The sequence below is a fragment of the Typha angustifolia genome, chromosome 15 (assembly GCF_048772165.1).
Source record: "Typha angustifolia cultivar Huaian chromosome 15, ASM4877216v1, whole genome shotgun sequence".
In the NCBI taxonomy this organism is placed as follows: domain Eukaryota; kingdom Viridiplantae; phylum Streptophyta; class Magnoliopsida; order Poales; family Typhaceae; genus Typha; species Typha angustifolia.
The window spans coordinates 18,303,233-18,317,930 of NC_133253.1; the positions used below are offsets into that span (position 1 = coordinate 18,303,233).

The 14,698-nt window shown below is 37.4% G+C and overlaps 1 protein-coding gene across 1 annotated transcript; it reads left to right on the forward strand.

Annotated features, from left to right (window-relative positions):
- Positions 1-2,101: 2,101 nt before the first annotated feature.
- Positions 2,102-11,589, forward strand: LOC140777550 (ubiquitin carboxyl-terminal hydrolase 17-like). Its single transcript, XM_073121734.1, has 11 exons — positions 2,102-2,728; positions 4,159-5,272; positions 5,444-5,532; positions 5,804-5,889; positions 5,985-6,147; positions 7,120-7,240; positions 7,361-7,518; positions 9,494-9,578; positions 9,922-10,134; positions 10,501-10,562; positions 10,639-11,589. The coding sequence occupies exons 1-11, from the start codon at positions 2,421-2,423 to the stop codon at positions 11,363-11,365; spliced, it is 3,126 nt and encodes a 1,041-aa protein (XP_072977835.1). The 5' UTR covers positions 2,102-2,420; the 3' UTR covers positions 11,366-11,589.
- Positions 11,590-14,698: the final 3,109 nt, after the last annotated feature.

Genomic DNA, 14,698 nt, shown 5'->3' on the forward strand with positions numbered 1-14,698 from the left:
ATTTGATTCGGACGGTAGAGATTTCGTTTCAACCATGATAAGAGTCACGTAACGACGTAGACATCTTAATCGAGGAATGACGTGGATCCACGTATGGATTTTGACCGGCTGTTCCCAGATGCATAAAGCTAAGGAAGATCCAACGCTTCCGAATCGTTGATTACGTACTTCGGACTGTAGAATGACATGTCTACACGTCATGCTGGTGCCAGCCGCCGTCTTTTTTGATTTCTCGTATAAATTTCTTAAAAACACCACGGATTTTAGATTTTATTAATTTTATCCTTTTTTTTTTTGTTGATAAAAAAGAGCTTTCAAGCAGATAAATAGTTACATCATGTAGGCATGCGGCTAGAGTCATTCGTCATTTCAATAAGGGCAGCTGTGAACGGCCCCACCAATTAAATAGTGGGCTGATAAAAATTGATACATCTGCGATGAGAAATTAAGATCCACCTTTGTACTCTTGGTTAATAGTAAAGAATTTTCCTGGCCACTTTATGATCATTTAACTGTGCAACTTTTGTAATCCACGCTAACCTCAACGTGTTAGTCAGCCATCACCGACGGCGACTAGGGAAGAGGTGGGTGGGAATGCTTCGTCTCTCCTTTGGTTGTACAATGGTGACATGTGACTCTTATATTAGTAATCTCTATCGATGTACCTATTTCTTTCAGCTACGTGTTTGTTTTTTTCTCGAGTTCGATTACATTTTCTCTTTGAATTCAGCTGCTTCCTTTATTTCTATACTGTTACAATTCAAATCTTAGTGACACCCTTCTTCTATTTGATGAAATGACTAAAAGAAATTGCTTCCCTACTATCTAGGGTGAAAACGGATCGGATACAGATTGGATAGTGTTCAACCCATATCCGGATCCGTATTTTTAGTTCGGATACGGATATTGGACGGATAACAAAATTTAAAACCATATCCTAACTAAACGGATACGGATAATTTTTAGATAAAGAATCGGATATTGATTAAAATTAAAATAATTAAAATATTTTATTTAAATATAATTAACATAAAAATATTAAGAGTTTTACAACAACTAATTTTTTTTGTAGGTCAAATATATAAAATTAGAGAATAATCTCTATAAATAATATATAACGTATTATTAGTAATAATAAACTATAAATCATTTAAAAAAATATACGGGTAAACGGATATCCGATATCCGTATCCGAATCTGAATCGGATAGAAATTTTTTATCCAAATCCGATCCGAGTCGGGTCTAATAGCGGATTGGATGAGAGTTAATCATACTTGTTTTCACCCCTACTACTATCTCAAATCTTGTCACTATGCCAAACAACTTGGGCTTTTTTATTTTTTATTTGTTTCTTTTCTTAGTTTATATTAATGTGTTATAATGTGGTATAGATTTGGAGGTTATGTTTATTAAGATTTTGACGGAACCACATGATATCAACCCTTTTATTCTCGCATAATTTTTTCCTAAGTCTTGTTGTGCTTCTCTATAACGTTTGCTATGTCGGCTAAAAAAGATAGATGCTTTCCACTCATATTTTTGTACAATGGCTTGTTTCTAATATTTTTTTTTACTCGGTATCTTTTTGTTACTATAGTCCGTTTTATATTCAAAAGAGTATAAGACTTTGTTCCGAGGGGGTTGCCCTAACTTTCTTCCCCTATTTTTATTCATGTGTATCAAGTTGCGATCGTTATCAAGAAAAACTATGTATCTACAAACTGTATTTGAAAGAAAATTTCCAAATATTTTCTCTTAATTTTTCTAAGAGGGAGAAGAATTCTACGCCGATGGGCCAAAGGCATTTACAGGTCAATAATAAGACTGAATCACCCGTCGGACGGCTGTGATCGTTGGACCCGGGTCACCGTCTGGAGCTAGCTGGCGTAGCATGAAGTGCACGGCCGAGCAATTTATTTTATTTTATTTTATTTATTGAAACAAAAAGAATATTGAGCTTTGCGAGGAATTCACGCACCGCGACGCCTTTTACAAAATTCCTTTCCCCTTCCCACTAACTTTCCCCACGTTTATCTAGTTTACTGCTCCGCCGGAGTTACATCCTTAACCGCTTCCCTTTTTCTCTTTCTCCGTTGGAATAGGAAACGTCCCCTCGTCTCATTACCGACAGCGAATAAGCTAAGGAATCGCTAAGACTAACCAAATTCAATTTTCTTTCCTTTCTGTTCTCCGGCTGTCAGTGTATTTCCTTCTCTCTTCCACGCTCTCCTTCCTCTTTTACCCCTGGCTCTGGCTTTCTTCGTGCAAATTCCTGACGGCTTCGATCGCGCACGGGTATAAAAGGCGAAGGCGAAGGGATCTCCGCCCGATTCGGTGGGGGACACGGCCGCGAGGGCACTGGATTCTGGTTTGCGGGGTGGCGAGATCTATGAGCTGGCCGGCGAGAGGCACGGGGTAAATGGGGGATCTAGTTCTTTCGGGGCCGCTCCTGGTGCTCCTCGTAGTGTGGCCGGTGGTGGCACTGGTGGTTCGGCGGAGATGGCGACTCGCGGCGACGAGGAGGGAGGAGGTGAGGCGGCTAGCGCTTCTCGCGGCCGCCGAGGCCGAGAGGATCGAGTTCGAGGCGTCTCTAGAGTACGCGGCTGATTTGGCCGCCGCCGTCGCTGCTCCTGCCTATGCTGCAGTGGTGGCGCCGCCGCCAGGATGCGCCGTGTGCTTCTCTCCGACCACCACGAGGTGCTCCAGATGCAAGGCTGTCAAATATTGGTCAGTGGATTTTAACTTTAGTCTTTAATCTTGTTCGTTGCGTTATAATTCCGTTTATTTTTGTTTTTGATGCTTGTTGGATGCTTTTTGGGGGTGTAATTCAACTAAGATCCTTTGAAGTGGGAAAATGTATGGGTGGAATTAGGGTTTCAAAGTTGGATCGTTGGGCCGAAAGATGATTCCTCTTTTTATTTGTCTGTCTGTTTCTCCTTTCTTATCTCTGTAATTTTGAGGTATACAGGATATTCTAGTCACACTATCACATGAGCATAAGAGGGTAAGTAATTAAATGGATAGTCATTTACTGAAATTGCTTAAAAAATTAGACATTGTCACGGTTAGTGATAGAACCAGAAAGAGGTAAAAAGCAAAAGTTTTACTAGTGTTTTATTTCAAGTTTATTTATTTTTTTCGAGTAGACATTCATTGCATTATTATTTGTGACGTCAAGGCTACCAAGTAATTTAGCTTATGTTGTTTACCGCTTCCTAATATATTGGCTCTTGGGCCTAGGCATATGTTCCATCAAATCCAACTCCATGCATCTGCACCCGAATTCATGAGACCTTCAATAGTCTGTCGAGTCTTTTTCTTTGGCTAATGGTGATCCATGTATTACATAATTATAACATCTTTGGTGGTGAGAAAGAGGATATTTGTTCATTGTCAATTTTTTCCAAGACAAGAGTATCATCAGCAATCTATTATTTGGAAAATTGAGATAAATCTTGACATGCTGTCAGACAGTAAAAGATTATGAAGCATTAAAATAGTTATGACAAAATTTATGCTCTTCTAATAACTAATAATAAGACATGCAATTCTCTTTCTGGTAAGTCATTGTTGCCGGAGAAAAAAATCCGCTTCTTGTCTATAATGGGTATTGTTTATAAGTTAGTTTCGTGTAATCTATCGTAATTGGATTTGCGTAAAACTGATTGTCACTCCTTTTGGAACCAAATCAGAAGAGAATTCAGTTCATATGTTTTTGAAGTTTGAAATATGTGCAAGTTCTAACTGTAACCTTGGGCAATGACTTTATTGGATACTAGAATATTGATTCAGTAACTCCACCAATTTGAATACTGTTACAGGACAAATGCTTAAGGGCAGCATTGCTGAAGTGTCAGAAGTACAGGCTCTAGTTTCTTTTATCACAGCCTAGGAATTCAAGTTATACCTTTGTCCTTAGATAGTGACTAGTTTAATATGCTGCTTATGGGACTACCATTATCAAGCTGTACTACCCCAATTTGTGGCATATTGTTTGGCATGAATGTTTCCTTGCATAAGCTTCGTATATGTGATACCGCATACTGCAAAATCATGCTCCACTCTATCCTGAACAAGAGATTCCAATTAAGAAATATGACATTTTTTGCGAACCAAAGAATCCTTTGAAATTTAATTTTTTCGTGAAACTGTTCCAGCTCTGGCAAATGCCAAATTATTCACTGGAGACAAGGCCACAAAGAGGAGTGCCGTCCTCCACACGACATTGATAAGAATAATGGGCATTTAAGGGTTTCCGATTCAAAGAAAGTTCAAGTTGAACAATCAGGTTCATCTGCCAATAAGTTGGTGTTTCAAGAAGAACCACTTCCCAGAGCAGCTGAGACATTTCCTGATGGACCTGAATCATATGATACCAACTGCATTCTTAACAGAGATGACAAGGACGAAGATAAGCCTTCTAATGATGCATCTAGAGCTGAAGAAACTGTTGATTCATTTCATGTCTTATTGAAACCTAGCTCCTCTTCTGGTTCTGGTACTGCGGAAACCTCCATTGATCACCCTGCTAGTGAGAATCATACTGTACCCCACAATGATGAGGTCAGAGACTCTTTATCTTGTGAAACCCATAATAACCCCAGAGCTGCTGTAGAAGGTCAAGATGCAAATCTTAATAGCAAACCTACTGACAATCCTGGTTTAAGTTCTCCTGTGAATACTATATCATCCTTGAAGAACTCCAAAGGGAGGGTTTTCACAAGTGAAGATAAACCTGTAACAGGCAAGCTAAGTACTGAGCGTACTGAGAACTCTGGTAGAGATCAAGAAGCTGCTTTTGGTAAAATTGGTGAGAGCATTGGGACTGATAAATTTCCTGACTCCCATAAACGTCAAGATGACCGCAAACCGGCTGTTCTGGATGCCCAATCTCCAACACATTTCTCTGACAAACTTTTTGGAAGTAACAGTTCAGTTTGTGATAGTTCTATAACAACAGATTCTTCTAGTGGTGCTGCTTCATCTGAATGTGAAGCTCAATACGAGCACAAGGAGAAACAAGCTTTGGTCACTGGCAAATCGAAAAACTTTATATCTTCGGCGTATGTTTCCTCTACTAATAAACTTTCTCATATTGGTCGCAACTCTGTTGCAACTGATGCATTGAGAAATGTTGGTAATGCTCCTAAAGATCCAGTTAGATCGTCAAATAGTACAAATGCTATACCGAATGGCCTGACAACATCTTTCAAGCAAGTTGTTAAGCAATTTGCATCTCCAAGAGTTCTGAGACATTATCCGTCAGAATTGGTAAGGCATACATATGGAAAGTAAGGAGATAAATATTGCATGCATATAGATGCACACACAAACACCTATACAATTGTATTTATGTATGTGATATTTCTTTATTTTATATATCAGATGATATTCAGTTGCTTACTCTATTAAAGTTATTTTTTATCTTTACTTGATTTGTAGATGCTTTTTCCATATGATCGCTTTGTCAAACTCTACAATGCTGAGAAGGTGTATTTGCATCCTTGTGGCCTTACTAACTGTGGGAACAGGTAATGAGTGAATGATACTTGACATGAAATATTTAAGAAGCCCGCTTGTGCTGATTCATAACAGCCCAACTTTGGATTAAGTTGTGTTATAGTTTGCCTACATCCTATTAGTTGCTAAAATATTTAAAGCCAATTATCCACCCAGATATTATTGTACTTGTTTCTGCATGGCCCATGAAATTGTTGATAAAGCTCTTAAAAATTAAAATATTTGGTGTACAATGCAGTCTGGTTGATTTTATTCAATATGTTTATTCTTGATTTCCTGCAGCTGCTATGCAAATGTGGTGCTTCAGTGCTTGACATTTACACGGCCACTTACAACATATCTTTTAGAAGGACTTCATTCTAAATTATGTAATATATTCCCCTCAGCTGAACCTTTTTGTGGTTCTTTTTTCCCCCAATTTCTTCACTATATTGATAACATTTCTTGTTTCATTTATTCCCAGGCTTGAAAACGGAGTGGTGTTTTATATGTGAATTGGAAAGTCTAGTTATGATGGCAAAGCAAGGAAAGACTCCTTTGTCACCCATTGGAATACTCTCTCATCTACGTGACATTGGAAGTAACTTTGGGCCTGGTATACAGGAGGATGCCCACGAATTTCTAAGGTGAGAAAATAATCATTTGTAACATTCAAGGTTGTTAACTTTCTTGCAAGAAAGACTGAAAGTTGTACAACGTACTCAGTTGTACTAGTTCAATATGTTAGTCTATTACTCTCTGATTCATAATGGCTGAGCTCTTCAATCTTCATATAATTATCCATGAACTGTCCAATATATGCCATTATGTAAACACATCTAACTGAGAAATTACAACCAATACTTGGTGACTTGACATTTGGCAAAGAGAACACTTTGTTAATATCTAGAAGTATTTCACTTCCACTGGGAACCATGTTAGAGTGGGTGAAAGGGAGCATGTAGTTGGTTAATGCTCTAAAGACTTGAAAGATCATTAGATAAGGGTATGCAAGATAAGTGATAAATAAATTACTTGCACTTTTAAATGCATACTGTATATGTAAAAATTGGCATCCTTTACAATTATTAGAAGGTAGGTCATATATGTTGCGAAAGGGCGACAAAAAGAACTTGTCATATGTACCATTAATCTTTTTGTTTCCTCTGAGCAGTTTGGGGGATGATCCTATATCAGAGGTAGTGATGATCATGTAATCCAGTGTCAAGGGAGCAGTTTGTCTGATGAATGGGCCATTCTGAGTGAATTACATTTCTTTTTCTTTTTCTTTTTCTGTGTTTTCATACATTTGATATCTTTATTTTGCATTCTCTATGTAAATAATAACTAGGCCTTTTGTATTGATTAATGAGGGACCGATTAACTACTGAGAGAGAATCAATCTTAAGCTATATCTTATTGGGCTTTTATTCTTAGAGTATAACAAGATAGAATATTTGGATGTTATTTTGCTTTCTTAAATCTGAGGTTATTTTTTTTCTTTATTCCTTCCAAGTCACTTTCCTATTTCAATCTTCCAAGTGATGCATTGTATAATTTGTTGCTTGTGCTGCTGTTGTGTTTCTTTTTTCTGTCTGTCACTAAGCCAGTTGTGGCAGGTATGTTGTCGATGCAATGCAATTGGTTTGCCTTAAGGAAGCTGGACCAAATGCTACAATGCAATTGACTGAGCAAACAACACTCATACAACTAATCTTTGGAGGAACCTTGCAATCTAAGGTAACCTATTTGTCAACTTATTTTATTTGTATTCATTTTTTTTAAAAAAAAAATCTTGAATCCCTTGGATTCTGTTGCCAGTGAGAGAGTTCCTTATATGCTGATCAATCTTAAATGTAGATAAGGTGCCTGAAGTGCAATGGAAAATCTGAGCACCCTGAACGCATGATGGATCTTACTGTAGAGATACATGGGGATATTGGTTCCCTTGAAGAGGCACTTTTACGGTTTACATCTCCAGAAATTTTGGATGGAGAGAACAAGTATCAATGTACCAGGTTGCTTGATTTCTTGTTTTGTATTTTAACAGCTACTCTCATAGTTAATCATGTTTTACTGTCTTTATTAATTAGACTCTGCAGGCCTCGTCTTAACCTGACTCTAAAATAACAAATGTACTAATGCATTTCAACACCAGATGGACAACATGCTTTTGTTAATAGGAGCAGTATGAGGAGAATGTTTTGGATTACTGGTAACATGGTTGGTGGCTGCTTGCAGTTTTTAATAAGATCTCTGGGTATGTGAAGAGATAATACAGAATTTATGGAAGACTACTATGATTGACATCCAAATACATGTCCTGAAAAGATTGCAGGACTAAGATAGATGCTATATCAAAATTATTTCCTCTTGCATGTGCCTCTTTGTTATTGTCTTGAGAATGAGTTTAGAGGCGTTGGATGGAAGGATCCTGATTGAGATATTAAGGATATGAAATCATGAAGCAAGAAATGCTGGCTGGAGTAGCTTCCCCCAGATAATACTTCTTATTTGCACACATAGGGATGCTTTATTGATACATTTTGCCATTTTAATTTATGGAGACGCTGTCTTGGTTAGATCCTTTTCTTTTCTTTTTTTCCATTTTTATTAGGATTCCAAACAAGGGTCTTGGAGTCAATATTATATGGGTATCACGTGGGCTACTGGTTGTTCTTGGCTTTTGTATTGATTTATTTGCATTTAAGAAAGTTGCTGCCAATCAAGGGGAGGTCAAAGTTTTGATTTTGGTGAACAGGTAGTATGGCTGATAAATTCTCAAGAAGGAAATCAAGGTTTCTACAGAGGTTTAGGATGTGAGAATTGAGAAGGAATGTCGTACTAGTGGTTACAGTTGTTCTAGGATAGAAGTTCTATTAGAATCTGTAACTGAAATTGTTTTTGAAGTGTGGGAGGTTGATGATGGTTATGTGCTCAATTAATTCTTTATGTTCACGTTGGTGAAAACAGTGGTCCAATAATTGTTGAGGAGCATGAATATTTATGTAGCTGATAATGTAGGGAAATAAAGAATTGGAACTATGTAAGAGGTTGTTTCAAGGATGTTGGAGCTCATATAATTGGTAAAAAAGGAATTTGTATTTGTCATTCTAATTTTATAGACATAGAATATGAAACTGGTTTGTACGAGACACTATATTGTAGCTTCCAGGAGCTCCTTTGTCCTGTTTATTTCAGATTTATCAAAATGTGGAAATCACATTGAGAGAAGCTGACTATATGCTCAAGGAAAGCTAGTCTTCGGTTGTGGATACTTCATGGGTTTTTCGTCACTTAATAGAGCTGATGTATATCAAGGATAGATAAGTTGTCTGTTGTCAGTTATTCTGCAGAAAAGGCCTTTACTGTGCTGTTTCTTGTTCTCAGAAGAAATGTCAGATTTGTTTCCTTGATTTTTCTTTCCTTAGATCAGTCATGTCTACCTTGGTATAAATAAGTTTGGCTGCAATCAGTTATTATTAGGACCTTTCTTATGGTTGTGTCACGAGGTCTGGAAATAGCAAAGAGTATGCAGCCTTTCCCTCACTATTAGGGAAGTTTTTTTATGGCTTAATTCCATGACTAGTATGATGCAAGAATATTGTTACATAATTTTTTCTTCCTAAAATGGGCCTGGAAATATGATCAAGTAATGAACAAATCCAGTGCTTTCTCATTGTGTCACCTGATCTAATCAACTAAATCTTAATCTAGGTTGTTTTCTTTCAGTCGAGCACAGCTTTCTTCTGTACAGATTATATTTGTGTTTACATGACCTCATCTACATTTACTATAAATCTCTCTTAGGATAAAAGAAGTTGCTGACTGCTTTATCATAATTGATTGTGTTATATGTAATCACAGTTGACCTTATGTACTAGCAGCATTACTGATGCACTTTCATGATAATCGAGATGCAAAATTTACAATTACATATTTTGCCTTGGGTTGCAATCTTTTCTCATGCTGGGTTTAATTATTCATTGTCAGATGTAAATCTTATGAGCGGGCTAGAAAGAGGTTGACAATATTGGAGGCTCCCAATATTCTTACCATTGCGTTGAAGCGGTTTCAGGTACCATTTCAAGTGCTAAACATATTTCCGTTTCAAATAGATGGTGCTTTGCTGTCTATCGACCACATAAACTCACTTAAGAGGATGTTTGGTTGTTAGAAAGTGAGTGAAAAAAGATCATTTTTAGAAATTTTCTACTTTTGATGTTTAATTGCACAAAATAAATTAGAAGAGTGGCTTTTGCTCCACTTTTTCTTTTTGATTTTTTTTTTGAAAGAAAAAAATTACTTCGCTGAAGTCGGCCACTTTGTTAAATTTCACTTTTTACTGACCAAACACAATTACAATTTAAGATATGATTAATTTATTTAGTTTTCCTGTTTTGCCTTTATGTCATCTACAGGCCGGGAAATTTGGAAAGCTTAACAAAGCTGTTAGGTTCCCAGAGTACCTAGATTTGGCTCAATACATGAGTGGAACGGATGATAAGTCACCTGTTTACAGGCTGTATGGAGTTGTTGTTCACATTGACGTTATGAATGCTGCCTTTTCTGGTCATTACGTATGTTATGTGAAGGATACTCAAGGAAACTGGTACAAGATTGACGATAGCAAGGTACGCTTATTCATCGATAAAGTTAATTTGTCAGCAATGTCTTAGTTTGCTTCTTTTCATATATAGTTCTTATTATCAGATAGTTATAGCCTGTTAAAGGTGATTATACTTATCTCATAATATACGTAATGATGTTGGAAATAGTTGTGAGTTAAGTGTCCATGGTTTTGGAAATTTGACATGTACAGTCATAATTTTCTTTTTCTAGCCATCATCAGATCATATTTTCCTACATCAGATGTTTATTACATATCAATAGAAAATTAGAAAATAATGGGTGGTTGAATGAATGTAAGTTTATCAACACTACATCTGATATGTCATGTCGAAATATGATCTTGAAGCATCTTTTAATGCTATGTTCAGGTGAAACGTGTGACCCTTGGAAAGGTCTTATCAAAGAATGCATACATGCTTCTTTATGCCAGGTAAATGCTCGAAACTAGTCTACATTTTTAATATGATTTGGTTATAAAAATGTACTCTAACTTTAGTCTCTATTAGGTGCTCACCACGCTCCCCGAGTTCAGTAAGGAACGCAATGCCTCATGAGACACTGCGCCCGCGTCTAAAGAAGAAGAAAAGCAAGACAGTGAGCTTTTACCGGACAGTGCATCAAGACAGCAAGACAATTATCAATGCCTCACATCAGACAATGGATGATCCGAGAAATCTCAATTCACTTGACCTATCTGCCGAAAGATCCCGATATCTTATGGATTCTTCGAGCGACAATTCTTCTCTTCTCAGCTGCTCAGACGAGGGTTCCTGGAGCACTGAGAGCACAAGAGATTCAAGCAGCATAGATATGGACTTCTACCCTTACTCTGAGCACTTATCTGGAGAGTTGGAACAAGTCAGCTGGAATAATAGCCCTTCAAGACTCCCGGAGGAAATAGACTGCTTCAGTTACTCTCCTTTGAGCTCTAGATATTCCTCAGAAGCTGTCTCAAATGGCTTAATGTCAGATTCACCTCGAAGCGACACTTCAATATCAGATGCAAGTCTTTCGAGCCGAGAAGAGGCTGGCGAAAAGCCTCTGGATAGTAAAGAGGAGTGGAATGAGGCCCCTTCCGTTTTGATTTTTAATAGAAGTAAACAGAGTAGAAATTTTACAGAACAATGTAGGAGCGTAGAAACTGATAGGGTTAACAGTAACGCGGTGAAGACCACCGGTATGTTATCGAGAAGACCCACAGTGGATAAGACGGCCCAAACATTTTATTGGTAGGTTTGGATTGCCGAGAATTAAGGTAGTATATATATATATATATATATCAATATCTATTCAATTAAATGTTCTTTCAAAGGAAGCGTTGGCCTTGTCACTCATGGTTCGATCTTTTTTCTTTGCAGACTTGAAATTCACGGTACATTCATCTTTTACTTACGCCCTTTGTTTATTTATAATTCGTTAATTTGTCATGTAAGAATTTTGAGTTCTAATTGTCTTCCAGAAACTATAGCTCTAGGAGTCTAAATAATTATTAAAAAAGAAAATTACATCTAAATAACTATTGACAATTATTTTACAGACATTCTCATTTATTCTTTATGGCACATTGATTTTGTTATGTATATAAAATCTTCAAAATGCCCGTTTAGTTGGTTGTTTGTTTAATTTTAATGTTAGAAAACATTATGGAATTTTCATCATAATCAATTTTAAACGCTCGATAAATGTAAAATGGTCATTTGAAAGTTTTAGTTAGCACAGTCAAAAAAAGAGAGATTAAGGAGATCAAAGATTAAGTCTATTATAAAAACGGAAAATATATTTCCTGAGTCTAGTTGTAATAAGCACCTAGTAAAGTTCAAAACATACAAACATGCTATGGAGAAGACAATGTGGCAACATCTTATTCATTGATAGGCAATAGATACTATGATACCATATTTTAAATATTTGTAGGTGTTTATAAAGTGTTTGTGGGTACATAAAACAATTTGACATTCTATTTACCTGGATAAAGTTAATACTAACCAGATCTCCATGCATACCATCCCTGAGGATCTCATGCGTTGGTTTCATCATCATCCTCGCTGCTAGGTATATGTACGTGTCAGCGATCGATGGGTATGCATGCCCATGAGATCCTTCGTCGAAAGTGAAGCTACTGCAAGTTGCCCCCCTTAATTCGTTCGTAACTTTCCTGGTGGACTCGACGGTGGAAAATATTAGTAGGTGAAAGCAACAAGTCTACGTGGAGTCTGGCCTCGTGTTAACCAAGCTAATAGCCAAGAATAGCTGTCCAAGAAAGCTCTACTAGCTGTTCCACAGTTGAGGGGTGGGGTTGGCCCAAGCTTTAAACATGGAGGACCCCATCTGCTTCAATAGTGGCCTCTATGCACATCAGGGTCCATTGAACTTGCCCATACTAGACCAACAAGTTGCAGGAAAACGCCAGTTTCGACTCTCCCAAAGCATCACGTCTCGTTGCTGCAGACCAAGACCCACAGCCCTCATCCTCAATTCTCCAATTTGAATGTAGAGAAGGAAGAGAGAGAGAGAGAGAGAGATTGATTGGGATAAAGAGAGAGATTGATTGGGATAATTGCAAAAGACTTGTGATGACTTCGTTAAGTATTATTTTATTTATATTTTTTGAGAAGAACATGAACACACGAGTCGAGTAGTTAGTTTGCTTCTATTTCATATAATCCGGTTTTAGTTTTTGATGTGGCATGAAAGTATGCCTTAAAAGAATAATCACAAAATGCAAAATTCACAAAATTAACCTTTTCAACTTTTCCAAGAGAAAACAAAGATTCTTTGCCTATAAGAAGCCAAGGAGGACAATCATTATCAACTAAGTAATTCTGGAGTCATTGTCACGAAGGTGAGTATTTAATTATAACCATGTAAACATGTTTTATATATATACATATATATATATATAATGCAATGGAACATACCTTTTAAGAATAAGAACGAGTATCTAGTATCCAAAATTAGTGGAACTTGCCTAAGAAACAGCCAAACTTGTATGGTGATCAGTGATAAGAAATGGTATTTAAGTTAGTCAATTAAAGGTTGGTATTTGTAGAACTTTTGGCAGTCATGGAAATAAGAATTAGCTGGCAAGTCAAAGCTCCACCTACTCCATAGAATTTGGTATTTATTGAGTCATATATTTAATTTGGACCTACAATAATTTGAAGATGATAAGTTGCTGATCTAGCTAGAAGTCGGACGATCAAGATTATTATATATTAATTAACATAACAGTTCAGCATATGTGAAACTGTAATCTAAACCCAATCACATCGATTTAAACTATTCAGCATATAAATGGCACCATAGTAAGTTCTAATGCGACAAAGATCGTCTAATTAAAAATCAGGTCGACTTCTTTATCTATCCAATCTCGCATCCAAACACAAATCACATCTCTCTCTCTCTCTATATATATATGTAGATGTTCCCTTGCCTTTCCTTTTGTAGAGGAACTAATGAGTGGTGCAATCTCAGATATGACAGAGAGGATTTGGTTGGGTGAAGTGAGGGTTTTAGTGGCATAGCATAGTGAGAGATTTCTAATTCAACCAAAAGAAAATTTGATTGACACAAATCTCAGAACTCAAACACTCAACTTAAAAACTTAAAGCTATAAGTTGAAGACTCAAAAGTTTATACAAGTTTTTTTAATTCTTATATGTGATACTTAAATAAGTGTTACAAAGAATCATGGTCTCTATTTCTATTTAATTATCTCAGCTCAGGTCCTAATTTTTGCTGACCATCAGATGGGGTGGTACCCAACAACGCTAGTAGGCAATGTTTTTCCACGGAAAAGGAGCAGGCTTGCATGTGAATGAGGGGATGGATCTTTGGTATGTGATCAGTGATCAGGACTTTTGAACGGACACACAAGCAATTTGGCTAGTGGGAGATGGGTTGCTTTATTTATTTTTTTTTGAAAGAAAAAAAAAAGGTCTTTTGACTACCAGCTTCTCAAAGATTAGCCGTCAAATTTGTTTTCATAGAGGTAGGGTGGGGGGGGGGGGGAGTGTTTGAGGGGCAAAATTATTACCCATACTAAAGGTAGAAAGAAGTAGCCAGTTGCCTGCATATAGACAAAACGTTGGATCACATCAAAAAGGATAGAGAGCCTTTAAATTCTCTGTACTTAGCCTTTTGCTATGCAATTCTCAAATCAAGATTGGCTATTGGACCACGAGATATGAAGCTCAGGTGTCCTTGTAACCAACCAATCTACAACTACGCTCTCCAACGTGCACGATTTAAGCCCCGATTCCTTATCCTCTCATATCAAGAAATCCTTTTTAGGCTCAGATCTCCTGCAGCACCGGTTGCGAGGATTCTATCCTCTTTGACCGACGGCCGACAGGGACCTCCCGTTCGATGTCGATCGGGTGGAGCAGGGACACATGGACGGGCGTGTAGGCGGGCCCCAACCGAGGAGCAAGGACAGCTTGGCGTCGCTGCCTTCCCTTGGCGTCAAAGGATGCGGGCGGAGTAGGAGATTTTGCTGCGATGTTGCAGCAGCAAGCAACCAGCGTACAGCATCACCACCGTTCAATTGTCTGTTACTTCTCGCTC

Bases quoted from the DNA above. Each gene is read 5' to 3' on its own strand.
- LOC140777550 (XM_073121734.1), top strand. From the start codon at position 2,421: ATGGGGGATCTAGTTCTTTCGGGGCCGCTCCTGGTGCTCCTCGTAGTG. The intron at 2,729-4,158 runs GTCAGTGGATTT...AAACTGTTCCAG, and splicing joins TGCAAGGCTGTCAAATATTG to CTCTGGCAAATGCCAAATTA. The intron at 7,519-9,493 runs GTTGCTTGATTT...ATTCATTGTCAG, and splicing joins AACAAGTATCAATGTACCAG to ATGTAAATCTTATGAGCGGG.